General features: G+C 39.7%; 1 protein-coding gene across 13 annotated transcripts in view; it reads right to left on the bottom strand.

Moving 5' to 3' along the window:
- The window catches only part of NEO1 (neogenin 1), a 2,116,015-nt gene that overhangs the window by 343,222 nt on the left and 1,752,793 nt on the right, over window positions 1-20,000 (bottom strand). For all 13 annotated transcript variants that reach the window (XM_044077666.1, XM_044077665.1, XM_044077664.1 and 10 more), the window contains exon 16: window positions 16,687-16,782. In XM_044077666.1, the coding sequence (XP_043933601.1) occupies window positions 16,687-16,782 (96 nt within the window). The remainder of the gene's footprint in view (window positions 1-16,686; window positions 16,783-20,000) is intronic.

The following is a 20,000-nucleotide window of genomic DNA, read 5'->3' as shown; positions in this document are numbered from 1 at the left end:
TGTCTATGCACATCCAAATAATGCAATGTCCCTTGTTTTGAAGATTTTCCTAAACACAGGCAAGTAGATGTTTTGATTTAGTGAAACAGTAGTCACTACTTTTGGCATGAATGTGAGGCTAGTGTAAAATGACACACTGCTTTTTGTGGAAAATCAACATTGGCTCAAATACATATCAGAACTTGTAATTTTGAGATTCTCTTAAGTAGATGCCACAGCCACCAAGAACAGCATCTTCCAATACAGATGATTGAAGGTGCTAAAACAGCTGGTTCAAAAGGAGTCTGATGAGCTTCCCTGACAGAGTCCCATAATGAAGTAATGATTCTTCGAGGCTAAGATGCAATACCCTCTTCAAGAAATGTTTCACTGGTAGTTCAGAATATGAATGGGAAATCAAGATGCAGGCCCCGAGGGCATTGAGGCTTGAGGCTTCTCTTTTGATTTAGTCTGACACCGTTTCCAGTATCTGGACTTCTTATCTATACTGGACTTGCTTTTTTTTGCAGAGAGACCAGAATTTGGTTGAGTAATCTCTGCTGAATGTTGGTTCCCGTGAGTAAAAAAGTTAATTGGTTGATCAGATTGCCTTGTCTTTTCTCTTACCTTTTTTGAAGACACTTTCTGCAGGGAGACCAAAGAAGAGCTTCCTATCCATGGATGCATTTAGGATCTACGCCTACATATGGTGTAGCAAGGGCTGTGTCCATAGTCAGGCATATCTTCAAAGAACTGACCCAGCAGCTGCTGCTACCCTATTGTTTGCATTCACTGAATCATTGCCATATTACTTGAACCACCTAGCAACCTAAGCAGAAAGGTCACATGATTCAATCACCTACCTCTCGTACCAGTCAGTGATGATCTCAGCCTTAAAACTGATGTTACACTGAGACAGAACTGTGGCATGTACATTTGGCAGTTTAGAGCTCTGAAAGCTATAGAAGCAGACATATATACTTTCTTTCCAAATTAGCCAAAATTCCTACATTCCTTGTCACTGACAATGGGGCTCCAAGACTGAGCCTAAAAGGGTCTCTCATTGGAATCCAGAGATACCATAGCTCAATCAACTTGATGGTTTTCATACAGACACACTTATGCTTTATGTTCTGGTAAACCCAAAAAAGCTCTGAGTTGGGCATGAGTATTCTCTGGACTCCCTCTGGAACTTCTCCTCCATCTTGTGAAGGGTTTCACTAACAGAGATGCTCTGAAAGTGAAGCAAAGAATAAAGCAAATGCACTGTCTGAATCAAATAGGAGACTGGGAAATCTCTGAATCTGGGTATACAGTGGATATAAAAAGTTTACACAGCCTAAAATGCCAGGATTTTGTGATATAAAAAATATGAGACCACAATAAATCATTTCAACACTTTTCCCACCTTTAATATGACCTATAACCTGTACAATACAACTGAAATACAAAAAAAAAAAAAAAAAACTATAATAAGCTGGTTGCATAAGTGTGCACACCCTTAAACTAATACTTTGTTGAAGCACCTTTTGATTTAATTACAGCATTCAGTTTCTTGGGTAGGTGTCTATCAGCACGGCACATCTTGACTTAATATTTGCCCACTCTTCCTTGCAAAAGTGCTCCAAATCTGTCAGATTGCAAGGGCATCTCTTGTGCACAGCCCTCTTCAGGTCACCCCACAGATTTTCTATTGGATTGAGGTCTGGGGTCTGGCTGGGCCATTCCAAAACTTTAATTTTCTTATGGTGAAGCCATTCATTTTGTTGATTTCTATGTATGCTTGGAGTCACTGTCGTGTTGAAAGGTGACACTCCTCTTCATCTTCAGCTTTCTAGCAGATGCCTGAAGGTTTTGGGCCAAAAGTGACTGATATTTGGAACTGTTCATAATTCCCTCCATCTTGACTGAAGCCCCAGTTCCAGCTGAAGAAAAGCAACCTTGAAGCACGATACTGCCAACACCATGCTTCACCATGGGGATGGTGTTCTTTTGGTGATGCAGCGTTTTTCCGCCAAACGTACCTTTTGGAATTGTGGCCAAAAAGTTCAACCTCGGTCTCATCAGAACATAACACATTTTCCCACATGCTTTTGGGAGGCCTGATGTATTGTTTTGCAAATTTTAGCCAAGCCTGAATGTTTTTCTGTCTAAGAAAAGGCTTCTGTCTTACAACCCTACATATGGAGAATACGGGAGATTGTTGTCACATGTAGTACACAACCAGTACTTGCCAGAAATTCCTGAAGCTTCTTCAGTGTTGCTGTAGGTCTCCTGGCAGCTTCCCTGACCAATTTTCATCGTGTTTTTTTTCATCAATTTTGGAGGGATGTTCAGTTCTTTGCAATGTCACTGTTACATATTTTCTCCACTTTTTGATGACTGTCTTCACTGTGGTCCATGGTATATCCAATGCTGTGGAAATTTTTTTGTACCCTTCTCATAACTGATACCTTTCAACAATGCAATCCCTTTGTAAGCTCTCTGCGAACCATGGCTTTTGCTGTAGCAGGCAACTGACTAAATGTCAGGAAAATCCTACTAGGACAGCTGAACTTTATTTGGGGCTAATTATAGTCTCTTTTAATTGATGGCAGGTGTGTAACCAAGATGACTGAATGCTGCAATTAAATCAAAAGGTGCTTCAACAAAGTATTAGTTTAAGGGTGTGCACACTTATGCAACCAGCTTATTATAGGTTTTTTATTTTTTATACTTTTCTCCCTAACAGATTTGTTTGTTTTTCAAATGAATTGTACAGGTTATAAGTCACATTAAAGGTGGGAAAAGTTTGAAATGATTTATTGTGGTCTCATTTTTTTATATCACAAAAACCTGGCATTTTAACAGGGGTGTGTAAACTTTTTATATCCACTGTAAGCAGCATCACCAGTAGATGGATCTACCATTCTCCTAGAAGGAACCCCTCAACATCTCAATTTCCAAGCTGGCTGCTTGGGCTTAAGGAAACACAAAAGTCCTAAGCCAGCTTGAAAAGTTCTAGTGAAGAAGCCAGAGAAGAGGACTGTGCTGAGGTTCTCAGCCAGGTCAAGTTAGCAGGTACCACTATGGGGTTTGGCACTTTCAACCACAGGTTCGCAGAACAAACTGCCAAAGAAGCCTCATTTCCTTTGTGGGTGACCAAAACCTCCACACAGTCTCAATGAACATCCCCATGAACATTACCTGAAGAGATACCAACCTCCATTTTACTCACTACAAACTAGAAGCTGGGGCTCTTAAACCACACTCATGGCCTTGGTCCTGGAGGAAATGCTAGCTGAAAGTGCAACAGCTTGCAGAGTCATGCCAGATGCCTCAACTAAAACAAACTCCAAAGCCTGAGACTGTGAAAGTGTCTCCTTAGGTTTGGAGTTGCCAGACCTAAGGAAATCTTTTGTTTTCAGTTGCGGTAGCCTTGATTTCTCCATGATTTTTCTCATGTCCCTTACATAACGCTTGTTTTCAGAGGTACTTGCTGACACCTACTGCAGTAAAGGACCAAATGAATGACCTATTAAGAGCTGCAACACAAACTTTCAGAGGGAATGTGTGCTCATATTCTGTCCTCTGGATGAATTATGCACTGTGGATAGCCATCCACATCATGCTCTGGGCTAAGATGTATTAAAAAAAAAATGTGGTAAATGGATTCTTTTTAACAACTACAATCTACACATCTGAGACACTATCCCACAGTTTACAGGTCTAATATACAAAGCAGGAAAGACAAATCACTGAGGTACTCATCCTCTGGAACCAGGCCAAGCTGTCAGACTGATGACTCTCCTGTAGCAGTATGCATCTGGCGCTGAAACTGCAACAAGAAATATCTACACACTGCATCAGCAGACACTCCTCTTATACCACAGATATCCTGATGTCCATTTAGAAAAAGAGTAGGCTGAAGCCACTGAAAGAAGGAACAGATGAGAATGTCATGCTAACCACTGTACTATTTGCTGGCAGAATATCCCACTGATGAGAACTGCAAAAATGAGTAGTACGGCGAACATATTCAATCTCCGAGATGGCAGCCAAGTCACTCTTAAGAGTGCCCCACCTCTGGAACACTAAAACCAAGCATGACATCTAAACATGCACTTCCAGGTGAGGACCAGAACAACTTAGGGAGTCCATCGGCTTGTTCACTTTGCAAGGCTTGATGTCCTTGTCTAAGGCCTACTGGCAAATCTGCACTACCTCCACACACATGGGGAGAGGTGTTCGACCTCAAGCGCTCTTATTTATTTAGATACTACTCTTCAAACTGGATGTCTGAACAGAAGACGAAGAGAAACTCCAGAAGCAGCTGTGTCTCCATGGTCGTCAGGACCATGAAGGAAGACCACTCTTACTTTCAATAACCTGAAGATAAGGCTCCTTTCCAGGCTACAGCAGATTCCTTGCACAATGTAGAGACATACGTGAACTCCTCAACCATCAAATTAAGTACCTGTTATCAAGTCTCTAACAGGTTCTGATGCCAAAAGGGGATACTTATCAAAAATTTGGTGGGAATGATCCAGCACTTCAGGGCCCATGGGGTGTGACAGTAGTAAAAGGCCCATAAGCGTAAGGTGATTCTGCTTCTACTGACATTTAACACAGTCTGTTACAACTCCTCCCCCCAGCAATATAAGGATATCATGTCGACCATGGCAATCATCAATTCCGGAGGACACAATAAAATCAAGGCCTGGACTGGACTTTCCACCTCTTATTTACCCAGTCAGTCAAAACCGCATCATGTCTACCTTTCCCCCACCCCCATGTCATCTTGTGGATCTCTCCAAGGCAATAATGACAGACTAAAGAGATGTCTAGCTCCACGCTAGAATCGGAGAATAACTTTTCACAATTAAAGGTAACTCTATGACTGCAACCATGGACTGCCTAAGTGCAGGTCTGTTTTCAGGGATGCCCTGAATGGAAACAGTGTTCTAGGTATGGAAAAGCATGGACAACCATCTTCTGCAAAGCTTCAGCCACTACAACTAACCTCTGTGACTGTGGGTAATGAAATCATCCAAAATGGCAAAACTCTACAATGAAAATAATGCTCACCCCCAGTAAACTGGACAAAGTGCCTCTGTGGACTCCAAACTGTTGAAAGGCATCATTCATGTCCAGCAACAGTGGGTGCATGGGCATGAGGATCTTTATAGTGGCCATCTGGATGTTGGAGTGCTAGTGACTGAGAACTCAAAGGAAATTAATAACTTTATCAACCACTGGTGTAGAGACGAGAAGCTCCAATGAAATGACGGATCTGCCAGTACAGCCCCTTCTAGGGGAGGAGCATTGAACTCCAGGATGTGACTAAGAGTGATCACATGTAGAACCACCAGTCATCTGTGACGGTTCTCCAAACAGGGCAAAAGTAGAGAACCACCCATCACCCACCTAGGCAAAGACAAATCAGCAACCAGTGGAATTTGCCCTTTTTGACCATCTGATCCTCCCTAGTTGGTGAGGGCCTGTTTCCTGTTAAAACATTGTCAGTCATGTCCTGAATGGCCTGACCACCCAGCACTTTCCTTTTGAAATAGGCATACATGAAGCTGTTCCTAAACTCCTCCTCAAACATTAATCTCAGCGACATCATCCTGTGCAGTCACACACCAAATCCTGTGGCGATGGTCAACACATCTAAACAACTGAAGCTGTGGAAGCTGCTGACAGGTCACTGTGAGGTACTGCTACAGCCCAGATTCAAGGAGGTTATGACACTTGTTTTCACTGTCTTGTCTATGAGGTGTGACAGGAACATGGAAAGGCATAATGAGTAGCTGAAAGACCTAAGCCTAAGTATGACAGAAAAGTATCATCTCTTACCATATCAGTCAAGAAAGTTAAGACTCACTGGCTGGATGGCAAAGGGCTATGGTCTCTGGGATGTATATTGCACAAAAATGTAATACATGGAAGACGGCTAGAGGATGCTTGGCATAAGCTTTTTTGAAAAATGAAGCTGCAGAGTCAAAGTGCCCCCAGACTGCCTGTATAGCATACTCAGTGATATATCTAAACAAGGGTGAGACAAGGCTTTTGCAGCTTCTTCCACAGATATGCTACCAGTTGCACCTGAATGTTTGGAAATGGAACCAGGGGACAGTCTTTGATGCACCTAGTAAGCCTAACAACCTCTCTCCAAGGGCAGGTTTTATCCATGAGTGGGAAGAAGGCAGAAGGTAGCATGCCAAGGATGGCATGGATTAATTATCTGTGTTCTCTGCAGAGACAGTGAGACCTCTGGATCATAGGTTTCCTCACAGGAACGGAGGGAGTCCTACTCCATTACCAACAGAAATGAGCCAATGCCCAGTGGCACACAAGATCATGTGCATGCCAGATGCTCACAGGTGCTAGATGACTGGGAATCAAAACAAAATCATGAACTGACCCCAGATTAACTCAAAGGGGAGAGAGGCCTGCATTGGTAAAAGTTTTGGCTTCATGTTACATTCCTTAAAAGCTCTCTCTGGCATTCACAACTCTAGATATAAAGCTGCAAACTTCAACCTGGGCAGAGGAAGATCCAGTGGACTGTCCTCTCAATCAAGATTAGTCAAGCTTTGCTATGTCTATGGGGAAAGACTGGCAGGTAAGCCCTCACCTCAAATTCCTCAAATCTGTGATTGGATGACTCAAGCGGCAGTGCTCCAGGATTGTTTGACTACAGCTTCCAAATGATCAAATGGGAGGTGAACTCAAATCCTTGCTAGCTACAGAAGAGCTCAGCACCTGCAAAGACCCGAGGGTTAGTTTGACACTTGACTTATCTTTAAAGGGCTAAGTGGTAGTGCTCAGGTCTATTCCTGAGGCTGATGCAGAGGCAGTACACACAAACACAAGGAGCATAGTCGCCACACGTTTTAGCCACAAATTAGGTCAAAAGTTTCTCTTCGGTGTTGGAGTGGCAGGGATACATTTCTTGACACTTATAGCAGTGTTTTACTTTGTACTCCTCCCAAACACAAATCATGGCTTGTTATTTCACAGTCCCAATTTCACTTCAAAGGCACACAAATGTAGGAGAATTTTCCAATATCAGCAGAACAAAGATCAGAGCTCCGTGAGCTACAAAAAAAGAAGAGGTAAACACAAAGGAGGAATTAACTTATCTGTGGTACATCAGGACAAGCATATGAACAGCCCTAGTGTGAGCTTATCCTGAACATTGCCAGAAATGGATAACTGAAAAGGACAACCTCAACCAAGGATCAATCAACAAGGGTCCTTGATGTTAGATCGTTGAACTACTCTGCTAATATTCAATGCATGGCAGATTACTACCATCTCTTCAGTGCATGTGCCGGAGGGCAATCAAAACTCCAATCTGCACAAACTGTATTATTAACCAGCAGTGGTTAGCATTGTTGCCTCACAGCAAGAGGTTCTCCCGTTCGATTCTCGGCTGGAGCGTCTTCTGTGCGGAGTCTGCATGTCCCCCCCCAGCCCCACAGTCGAGTGACGTTTAAAGACATGCAGTTAGGTGCGTGGGCGAATTGGTGTGTCTTCTTTGAAGGTTGGGCGCCGGGCTGGCAACTAGGCAACGTAAAAATCCACTGCCAATCATTAGCAGACCGGAGTTCCGCTGTAGCGACTCCTAACCGGAAAAAGCCGAAAGACATTACTAGATTAGTAGACACCCTCGCCCCTAAAAAGCATAACAAAAAACAATATAAAATTATGTATTTGTACAAGTAGCAGACAAACACATTAGCTAATTTTGGAGATCATAGCAGTCTAGACACCAAGGGATACAGCATGGGGGGTTATAAGTACGCACTGCAGATGGTTCCTTCTTAAGATAAATGGATATAGCAATAGTGATACAACTATGAATGCTCCGTGCTGTGGATAACAGTTGAAAACAAACTAAAGCAGTCAAAATTAAATCTGGAAATTCCAAAAGGCAAGAATTTAGAAAGACTGTGCACTGAATCAGGAGTCTCAAAGGAGGTCCAACAGTCAACAATGTGTAAACAATAATGCATAGTGAAGTTGTGAACCAACAACAAAGAGGCTGTGAGACAATTGTTTTTTGGTATTTTATTCTTACCACCATCTCCTACTGATCCATCTGCTCCACCCACTTCCCAGCACCTGTGGACAGCAGACATCAAAGATAAGAACTGGGAAGTGAGGGCCTTCATCCTGCAGGACATTAGCAATTTTTTTTCCTTCTCCTCGCCAACAGATGAGTGTAATGCCAGCTATGCTAGGCTCCTATAACCCTAGCAAGAAAAAAATGCTGCTCTCGATGGGGAGCTCAAGGACCCCCTCACCATAACACATCCTGCATTTGCACAGCTGTGGTCTAACCTATAGGTGTCACTCCTGCAGCAGAACGTACATAAAACCATCATACAGAAAACTGAACCAGTGCAGACCACTCATTTCCACCCCATCACTGAAAGCTCCTCAACCTCCTGTGCTGCTAATCAAACCTAGATCTTCTGTGCCACAATTCGAGTGTTCCAGCTCTAGGCATACCACACAAAATGTGTGGGTATTAGGGCAGGGTCTTGGGGACAGAGCAATCAGATTGTCCGAAGCCTGTTTGTCCATAGTTAGGTCAAACTAACAGCTATAACAATTAGAAACACACTACATCTAACTGTAAATTAGAAAGTGATGGCACACTATGAATAAACACAGAGCCAGCAAATTATGACTAGGTGCAATTTACCTAGCCAAAAAAGGAGGACTAACTTTTTTTTTTTGTTTTAACATACAACAGAAAGAAAAGAACGGTGAAGAAACTGACAAGAAACCAGACAAAGTGAGGAATATTAAATCGCTGTTCTACATCGCTGCGAGCACTGAAGCACATCTGGTCTCTTGGGAAGCAAACTAGACCCGAGAGTTACAGAGGGAAACACGTGCATCACGGCAGCAGGGAAGGAGCTCAAGTATGATAGAGTAGCTGCAGTCGCCAGGTTGGACCTGCTTGATTGAAAATTTCCCACAAGTCAGTGTGGCCAGACTGGATAACGCAAAATACAGTCCCTACGACTACAGTGGTTACATACAGGATACTGCTGCAATGAAGGCGTACAATTAAATTCAAGAAAAGCAGGGAGGAAAAGACCAATTTACAATCCACATGTTATGACAGTTGTACTGAGAAGCTAGATTATTATGCCTCAGAATCCAGAAGAGACAAAACAGAAAAACTGAGATAACATTCATGCAGGAAGGTACATGCATATTTATAAGAGAGAAACTTTGCTTTCATAACAAGACATCATAAAGACTGCTCAGAGAAGGTTGTCCATTCTCTTGCAATTAAACAAGGAAACATAAGAGCACCTTCTAAATACTAAGCACAATCAATCCATTTCATACCACAAATGCAATCTTCACTGTTTGCAGAAAACGGCAGTCTCAACCTTAAAATAAACAGTTCAGTTACACTTCCATAGTAAAGACAGAGCCAAATATTCATATATTCCACCCCCACACAAGCAACTAGTTATGCAGCATTAAGGTCTTCCACTTACTGGGAGAGAATCAGTCTTACTACAACATATCATGGACAGACTAAACTTACCTGACTCCAAAGTAAACACGGTCATGTTTGTTAGATGCAGATCTGTGGAAAAAAGCTTACCACACAGGATAATTATCTGGAATGTGCCTAAGGAAGCAAGTAATGCCCTATAGCAACAAAGATGAGACAGCACTCACTTTGTACCTAATGTGTTGAAGTACACATGCTAGGGTTACTGACATTCATCAACAGCACTATTACTTTACTCTACTTTGGCACAGATCAAGCACGGACATTCCAAGTTTATCAGGACTGGATCTTGCATTCCTCTTCAACAAAATACATAGTTTGCTATACTCCACCTGCAAGACGCAACTGATCTGGGTTACAGCAGTAATGTGCCAGATGTTGAGAACACTGAACTAGCAAAGAAACTATAAACTTGGATAAAACAGATCATAGACAAGGGTCTGGACTTGGTAACAGCTATATAATCAGTGTAAACTTATGCAAGTATCCTTGTATATAATGTAATGATTTGTGTAAATAACATTTACATAAAATAATTATAGTAATTTACTGCAATAATGCTATCCTCGTGTCTAATGCAGTGATTAGTATAAATAATATTCACGTAAAATAAACCTATAATAGTTACTGAACTGCAAATGTTGGTTACAACGTAACTGATATAGAAATGTTGGTTTGAAAAGTAACTCAGCAAGCAATCTTAATGTAAAATTTGCTGGTATGAAAAGTTGTTACTGGCACTTGGCCCAGCTGTACCTGAAACTGGTCTTTGGACCAGTTCACTTATCCAGTTAAAGTTATTTAAACAAAAAATAAAATAAACGGGTTGTTTATAGATCGACTGTATGCACATCTCAAAAATGAAATAGAGTCGTAATGAATGCAATCTTCTTACTTTTTAGCTCCAGTGTTATTCAATAGATAAGTTAAAAGGATAATCACCCCTCCCAAAAAAAAAAAAACATAAAAAAACTGTGATGTACCCTGATCTACTAATTTTCACACATTAAGTTTTAAGGATCACCACTTAAGTTACTCAAGTAATATTATGCACACAACACTTATGCATGGCCTATGTAAATCCCAGACTCTCCTAAATCTTTATGTTGCCAAGATGAAGCATCATTTGGTTGACGCTATACGTTTCTCAAACATCAGTAACTCCCACAATGAAAAATACGACAATTAGTGTGAAGTATTCATGTCAAACAACCTACCAGGCTTGTTTACATCTAGTCAACACCTCCAAGAAACAGCTGATCAGTGTCAGACAGACAGAATGATAAAAGATGAAACCAAATCATTAACTTGTGGCAGGGAAGCATGAACCAAAAATAAACCTCCAGCATGACAATCTCAAACTAGGGTGCCATTAGGAAAAAAATGGAAATCAAACAAGTCAACTTCAAAAGCCGAGACTACTATAAAGAAAATTCATTTATGACAAGACTGTCCAGCAGTAAAAAAACAGTTCCTCGGGGAAGACCAGATAAAAATATTGCAAATTAAAAATGAATGACAACACCTTTCTGGTAATGAAAACAGGTAGCAATACAGAATATATTCCGTATTACTTACTCCATTTCAGGAACTAGGAAATGCAACCCAGGTGAAGCAAATGGGATTCTACCACTCATCTGCCAAACTCCACCTGAGAACTCAACTCGTATACCTACTACAAGCAGGCTTATAAACATGATCTACTGTGCTCTGCCAAAGGAATGTAACATTTGTCTGCATACTACCTACAGATTTCATAAGGCCTTTTGTTCCTACCGCTTTCCAGAGCAAATACATTTGTTTCACTTTTTGCTTCCTTTTACAATGTCTGCCTTTCGACAAAAGAAAAACTATTGCAAATGTAAGAAAAAATTACCAAATTGTAACGCACTCTTCTCCTACCGAACAGTAAGTCAGGGGTCTCTGCATGACAGTGACTGCACCACCTCTTATAGATGAATATACTGCAATCAAAACCCAAACAAGACAGATAACCTTTCTTTTAAAAATAGTTAACTATTTTCTGTTTTACAAATGAAACCATCCTACTAGGGGCCCCAATATCCTTGATCTAGTCCTCACAAATTCAGACATTTCTTTCACATCTTATGTGCATCATGCGGTCTTGTTGAATTACTGCGCATGGCCTACACAAATCCCTGACACGGCCTTAAATCACTATTAGAGAGATTTAGAGCAGGGTCTGGGATTTCTGTATGCCATGCATAACTGTTTTGTGGTTACGGTTGCTTGAATAACGCAAGTTGTTATCCTTAAAATTTAAGGCTGTGTGCAAATTAGAACTGGTGTTACTTCTCTGTAAATCTCTCTGTGTATAGGAACTTCTCAAAAGTAAACCTTCAGTAACTTCATGACCTAAACAAATTCCACTACAATCCTCCACCAATTGATCTAATTTTTTAAACTGCTGTTCATATCTCTGACTTCTACTCCCACTTTTGTTGGACTGACAAAGCAGTTGCTATCTACACCAAATATGACAACTTTAAAAACAAACCTCTATGATGGAATAACCAAAATAAACTGCATAACAAGAGAAAGAAAGAAATTAACACTTATGAGAGGTTTCATTCTACCTTAAAAGCACACTTAAGCAAACTAGTCAAGAGTTTACGAGTGGTTTAAATCACTTTGCCAAACAGTCTACTCATCGAATCACTACTCATTGAACTCACTAAAACAAAAGCTTATTTCAGCGAACGATCGTTTTTCTCAGGGAAAAGAAGTAGTTGGCCATCATCAGGAATTTGTTCTTTTCCCCACTGTAGTGCGGTCTTGGGAGTTGGTATATTTAGTTGGTTAGTGTGTGTGTGTGTGTGTGTGGGGGGGGCAGAGTTCAGTTTTAAATTGTGTAGTGTTTCTTACAGTTGGTAACTGGCCCACTAGTTTCTTTTCCTTGGAGAATTTCCACTGGAATGGTTGCTCGCTGAAATGAGCTTTTCAAGAAAAAAAGGTACAAATGGAAATGTTTGTGGAAGAATAAAATATGCCAAAGTTAGAGGTAGACGAGGCACAATTACTAACAGTTAGTGTAGGAAGGGATGAGAAAAAATGGCTATGTATAACCAATCTACAGGAAAGTCTCCAGGAATAGATTGGTATTCCTGTGGTAGTGTGAAAGCTAGGAGGAAAAAAACTGATAAAAATCTGGAAGGTTTTCTTTAACAGCATTTTAAAAGGAGATGTACCAGGATCCAGGAAGAAGGTGCTGGCAACGGTAATACCTAAAGAAATAAAGATCTATCTGATCCAGCTTCACATAGGCCCATTTCAATACTAAACCATGATTATAAGTGTTTAGGTCTATAATGGCTAAAAGAATGGCAAAAGTGATACCAAAAGTAATAGATATGGATCAGTGTGGTTTTGTGGAGGAGAGGCAAACATCTGACAATATTAACAGAACACTGATGATCCAGAGGGAAGTGCAATGCAAAAAAGTACCACTTTTATTGGTGGGTCTTAATGCAGAGAAAGCATTTGACAGAGTAGACTGGGACTTCATGAGCAGGGAATGGAAGCATTTGCTTTCCCCTGATAAAAATTATAACATTGATTATAAGAATATATTAGGGATCGGAGGCATGAATTAAAGTGGGTGGTGTCCTCTCCAATAATTTCTGCTTGAGTAGAGGAACCAGGCAGGGTTGTCAGCATCCACTTTGTTGTTTGCATTATAATTTAGAACCAGTGGCAAAGAAAATAAGGGACTCAGAACTTCAAGGATATAATTGGCATGGAAGTCTGGAAAAGCTGGCTCTATTTGCGGATGATATTATTTTATACATGTCAAAACTAGAAAGGGACATTAGAGTGTTGTGGAACATTTTATGAGAGTTTCAAATCTTCTCGGGATAGAAAATCAATGAAGCCAAAACAAAGGCAATAGTGGTAAATTATGAACCCAAACACAAATTGGTCCAACAATATCCATATTTATGGAGATATGATAAAATGAAGTATTTAGAGTATGGAATAGGGGTATATATTACATAATCGAAGAGACACTTCTTCGAATATGTAATCATTGACCCCTAAACACCAAAATGCAAAAACTGCGAACAGCCAAAACTGCAAATTTTTCCCTAGGGAAGAAATTCAGATGGCCGTTCCCAGAGTTTACCCTTTACCCCAATGTACAGCGATCTCGGAGTTGGTATATTTAATTAGGGGGGTGTGGGGGGCACAGCGAAGCCCACCCCACTTAAATTACATTTGAAGTGTTTGTCACGTTTCTTTGGCCCCCGCAAATTTTTTCCCTAGGAAAAATTTCGAGGTTGTGGCCGTTCGAGGCTTTTGCATTTCGGTGTTTAGGGGTCGATGATTACATATTCGAAGAAGTGTCTCTTCGATTATGCAATATAGACCCTGGATAAGAAATTACTCTGTGGTGACAGCTAAGGATATGTGGGAGGAGACTAAACAGAAGATAATACAAAAATTGAGAAACTAGAAGTTTTGTTATATGGATATGAAGATACAAGCCATTAAAATGTTTTTAGTCCCTTTAGTCTTATACGCAGGTCAGGCATACTTTTATCAACCAGAAAAGCTGTGGATAGCAATTAAAAAAAAAAAAAAAAAAAAAAGAGTTAAAAGGATTTTATCTGGAAAGGGAAGACAACAAGGGTCAACTGGGACAAGTTGATTCTACTAATAGAACAAGGCAGACTAGGAATACCTAATTTGAGGAGGTATTTTAGAGCAACACAGTTAAGGTTCTTGTACATGGCACAAGAAGAAAACTATAATTCAAAGTGGAAAAGAATGATGCTGGCACAAGGAGGAAAGCTCAAGGAATAAGGAGAGATTGGGATTTTGGATGCAAACTCTTCAGAACAACCAAAATCATATAGAGTACTATATTCATAAAATAGCAGGGAGTACTCTAAGAACTAAACCAGCACAAGAATGGAAACAAGAGATTATTTGCCAATAGGGATGACTGTGGTTAGGGATACACGTAATAGGCAACAGGGGGCTGCAATTTATTGGAGAAAACTGGCAAAGGAACCAAGGTATTGGGAGGAAACAACTAGAAAGGGAAAGGTACTAAAATGGGAAGAGGCCAAGAATTTATTTGGAATGCAGGTAAGAGATTGCCTTCCCTATCAAGGATTGACATCAGAGCATAGTCAAAGAGAAAGAAATGGGGGGCTCCTAAATGAAAGACCAGCACTGGTAGAGTTTTTAATAGAATCTAGAAAAGAAGCTGCCCTTTAAAAAAGGAATAATTAGTAAAGCATATAAAATACTGCAAGATAAGTATAAGAATCACAGGAGGATTGGGAACAGAGTTTGGATAAGCAATTCACAAACAGATAATGGGAGGATATACGTATATCACCCAAACATGCAACAAAGTCTATAAGATTTACAATCTTTGCCTGGAAGTGTTTACATAGGTATTTTTATACCCCAAGTAGACTCTAAAGAATTTTTCTTCAGGTGAATCGCAAATGTTGGAGGTGTGACGGGCAAGAAAGAGGTAGCTGGGAACATATTTTTGGGAGTGTAATGAGCTGGCAGACTTTAAGGATTCCCTACAGACCGCTCTGTTGGAGATGCTGAGTGAGTGGATTGGACTGACTGGGGAGATGATTTTTTTGATTTATGCTACAGAATCGGAATTGCCTATACATAGTAAAGCCTTACCTATGGTGGCTGCCAAAAAAAACAATTACTAGAAAATGGAAATCAAAGTCTACTCTAGACCAACTTTACTAAAAGTAGTGAATATAGTAACAGAGACAAACTTGAGAATTGGGATCTTTAGAAAAGGGAAGGAGCAAACTACATAGGAAAAAATGGGAATTGTGGGAACAATATATGCAGAGCAGGAATGAGGTTTAAGAGGCAGGATTTGAATGAGCCATATAATGCTTAACTGATAATGACTGGATGGTTTATAAGTGATGTATAATGTTGGCAACTACAGTTGTTTCAATGGTTTCTGTAATGTAAACTGCAACTGAAGTGGTATTATGTACGTTTTTCATTTATACAAACGTAAGACTGCTTTTGTCACATGTGAAAATTTAATAAAGACGTTTGGGGAAAAACATTTTAATTCTATATAGTAATAAAACATATAGGACTCTTCATAATTATCTGGCAGCTCCAGTGAAGTCAGATAAGCATCCTTTCACTTGCAACTTCAGGTTTATGTTTCACTATCAGCAAGATACCTGTTCAAGCTATATGACCACTATCATGCCTACTTGCAATGTGTCTGCGCCCCTGAATTAAAGAGCTGAATTCAAATCTCAAAATAACGGTTCACTTCTGTGACAATACAGAAAGGATCCTATGGGTTATGACTTTCTTTAGAGCCTGTCTTTCCTCTGATGACCAGAGCAAAAGCACAAAAATCCAAAAAGGCAATAGAACAGCAGGTAAAGCCCACACCTTTAAACATTTACTTCCCGAAAATGTATACCACTCATACTCGTATGTCGCAAAAATGTAACAGATATCAAATGTTTTAGAATGTACATAAACTACACAATCAATAAAATAAACAGTCATGGTTACCAGGAAGTACAAAGGCAAAGAAACATACTGTAAACATATATACTCCAACATGAGGCACTGTATACTGCACTGTGACTCTCTAATGGGAAGAATATTACTGTTGAAAAATGACAACAACTTTATATCCAAGTCAAGTGAATATATGTTCCATATCTGTAACCATACATTCACCTGTATGCTTATTTTTGTGGGAGTGGCAGTCAATTTATAATGAAGCAGCTACATCATGAGACAGTCTTTTTGAGTCACCTGTTTCAGTACTAGCTTTTAAACTGTTCTGAGTGATCTACAGAAACTCATTAACGCATCAAGATGTTGTGTTGATGACCGTCTTGCTTCTTCTGAGGACAACCTAGTTGTATTATGCAATACACCTGATCTAATTCTAAAAGTATTTAACTCTGTTTGTGAGACAGAGACTTTACATCACACAAACATTTATGTAAGAGGTTTACACTATTCCTGTTTATAATACTGCTGTACTTCTTTTACTCGACTGATTACAGAAACTAAATGTCTACCCAGAAATGAAAAAAAGACATTTATTTTGAAAAATTCTACTAGACAACATAATTTCCAGAAAAATGTGACAACCAGTGAGGAATTTCTTCATTACATACCTGTCTGAGGTCGTGTCACAGCACTTTCATAGAGTGGAATTCCTTCTCCAACATTGTTAAATGCTTTCAATGAGATGACATAATGAGAACTCGGGTCTGCAGAAGAAAAAAAAATGTTAACATTCTCAATCTCCTCCATGTGAAAAAGGAACAAAAACATTGTTTTGTTTTAAAAGTAATATAACATTCTATTTTACAAACAGTTTCAAAGATGTGGACAATAGATCTTTAAGTCTTAAAGAGGAAACTACAGTAACTTAATTGTCATATAGTACATTTTTTTCTGTAGAGTTCAATCTAGAAGTGACATCTAGGTCTGTGTGTCTGAGGTACAGAAGTTCATGACAAAAGAACAAATGTTTCAGTTGAACTCCCTGGAATTCTCAAGATGGACTGAAGTTTAGTAGGAGATTGGAAGCTTGGTATTCAGAAATCACGTTTACTTCTCACTGCAAATGGGTTAGTTAAGAAGCCTGAAAATGTGCTTTGAGCCACATTACTGCTCGTCACAGGCATTACTGTGAACCCACAAACAATTACCTATCTTTCATTATAATAACAACTTCTTACAGAAACAATAAGATAATGCTCGAGTTTCTAAGCAGAATAGAGCTTGTGGATTTGGTGATAAGTATGACTCCATAAATACAGACAGAAATATTTTGCTACATGAGGGTCAGGCTATAGAGAGAAAATATCTGCCCTTCTAAAAGGTTGTGGATGTATACCAAGCAAACAAAATTATTAGTTTACAATTAAAATAAGTCAGGGAAATGATGTGGGCAAAATAAAGCAAGTTAAAAATGGCAAACAGTCAGAAAGACATAAGGTTGCTCTTGCAAAAGAAAGTCAAGCCTCGAGAATTAGGTGCGACTAAAAGCAGGGCAGGATGTAGTATCCTGTGATTAATAATTTTGTAGAATTTGCTGTTGAAAAAGACATTTTTATAGATATGCAAAAGCAAAAACAAGTGTGTTCAAAATAATCTCCAGACTGTTGAACGGGAACAACACAATGAGCTCTCTACTCGAAACACATATTATTGAGACAATACAATCGTGTTTCCGAAAACTCAAAGTTTTTGAATGGAGATCATGGTACAGTGCGGATCGGGGAATTTACCCTTTTCTCCACTGTAGTGCAATCTCAGAATTGGTATATATAATTTGCAAGGGATAAGGGGGGCTTGCCCCCTGCAAAAATGTAGAAAAAAGGTAGATTTTTGTTTTTTTGAAGTTCAAGCTTTCAGAAACTCGAACATATCATTTCAACAATATAAATTTCGAGTTTCTGAAAATTCGAGCTTCTAACATAGACCCATACATGTGTATACATAGAAACACACACAGACATTTGAAACTGTATTAGAAGAGTGGAGACAAGAATACACACTAGGTTGTCAAAGAAATCCTGATAATTAACAAGAAATGTTAAAGGTAAACTATACACAAATACAGACTGCCTATCTGAAGATATTGAAAAGCTGTGAGGCTAGAAAGAACTGAGAGCTTGTGTGCATATTGACATACAAGTTAGAGCCACTGGAACTGAAAATGGAGCAATTAGAAGGCATTACCTCTGCGTAATAATGGACAATGGTGTAGTGCTAGAAGGGATTTTGTACAATTTTGAGGCATTTATTAGGGCTGTTAATTGGATATGCTAGAAGAGTGCAGTTCTGGATTCATTAGTTTATTTATTTTTTGTATTGCAATGCAACACCATACAGCTGAAAAAGCAGAAAACAAAGTACAGTTAGGACATATGGGCAGTTGGTTTATATGATCAACATTTTCTCTCTCTTTATCCTTATTCCCCCTATTGCTTTGTAGACCACTGCACATCCCCTAACTGGAATTCAGGCCCCATTTATTCACAGCAGTGGGGATAGTCCCAATGTGGAGGATCCTTCAGATTAAACATGGCAAGCCTAAGAGGTTTTCTTCCTTGCATATATAAGGGATTTCTGAGCCTTTGTCAGGTTTCCCAACAATAGCAGACATTTATGCGTTAACGGATTATCTCCCTGTACCCCCTATGATGGAGACGTGGGCACTCTGATCACCACAAGAACAATCCAAACCTATCCGTGCAGGTGCATGCTCCTCTACATACACAGACAAATGCTACAAGCACTTGCTCAACTGGTCTTGCCCACATTCTTCCCAGGCCAGCGTCCCCACTTCAGACCCACTCCTGCCCAAGCCTGTGCCAGTAGCAGAGGAATAGAGCTCTGATTACAGCCCGAGTGACCAAAGTTCGACTAACAGGGCAGCTGAAACTGCAGGCAGGGAGGATGGACATTGTCATTCTGGGGGACTGGGTATTAGCATATATATGAATTTCACATTTTATCTCTGGTGGAGGCCAGGAATTCGCTAATAATATTGTTCTTTTGGAGGGCACTGTGGCTGAGTTGCCACAAAGCCAGGATGATACACCAGCAAGGCCAAGTGTACGTCCTTCCCTGAAACATAACGGATATGTGCAGGCAACAGAAATGTTAGGAGCATTGTAAATTCTATCCCCCCCTCTTGCCTATTTTCTACACCCTACTTGAAGTTAATCCATTTGGTATAATCTACTCTCTACACTAGTAAATAAAAAAAAGTGGTCAATGTGCCCAAACTCACACTGGTAAACTCAAAAGACAGGCACAGCAGATCAGCAAGAGGTGTTCATTTTCACTCCACGAACAAACCTCACAGAAAAAAAAAAAAAAAAACAATAATTTTCAGATGAAGTGCATGTCGATGAAAACGCGCTGAGAACTGTATCAGCATTATTGTTTTTTTTTGTTTCTGTTCTGTGAGGTTTGTTCGTGGAGTGAAAATAAACATGTCTTGCTGATCTGCTGTGCCTACTCGCTACACTCCTGAATAGGTTTAGTTCTTAGAATACTTTCTACTATATTATGAATACAGTATTCTGTATGAATGTCATACATAACTCAAGCAGAATTATGAAGAATATCAGCCATAATAGGGCAGTTCTAAAGTAAACCTCCAAATCAGGTAACCCTAAACCCACTTTGTTCTCTGGGGAGAAATTTATTTCACTGAATTTTTGCCCTCTTCCCTTTAAAATTAAACTCCTTTAACTCTTTACTAAATATCATCCACAGCTGCTATTATGGTTGCTAAAAATGTGAGTGACCTGCATATACAACATTAAAGGAACTAAAAACACCAAGCACCAAGATGTCCTTTTGTGTTTTTAACAAGTATAAAACAATATCGGCTGCAAGTAAAGTTATTCTTGATTACCATACCAGTTACAACCTTGAAACTGATTTTTTTTTTATTTTCTTTGCC

Source organism: Protopterus annectens, chromosome 7.part0 (assembly GCF_019279795.1).
Source record: "Protopterus annectens isolate FY-2018-M chromosome 7.part0, PAN1.0, whole genome shotgun sequence".
In the NCBI taxonomy this organism is placed as follows: domain Eukaryota; kingdom Metazoa; phylum Chordata; order Ceratodontiformes; family Protopteridae; genus Protopterus; species Protopterus annectens.
The sequence above is the reverse complement of the archived record's forward strand: the minus strand, read 5'-3'. Positions and strand labels throughout refer to the sequence as shown.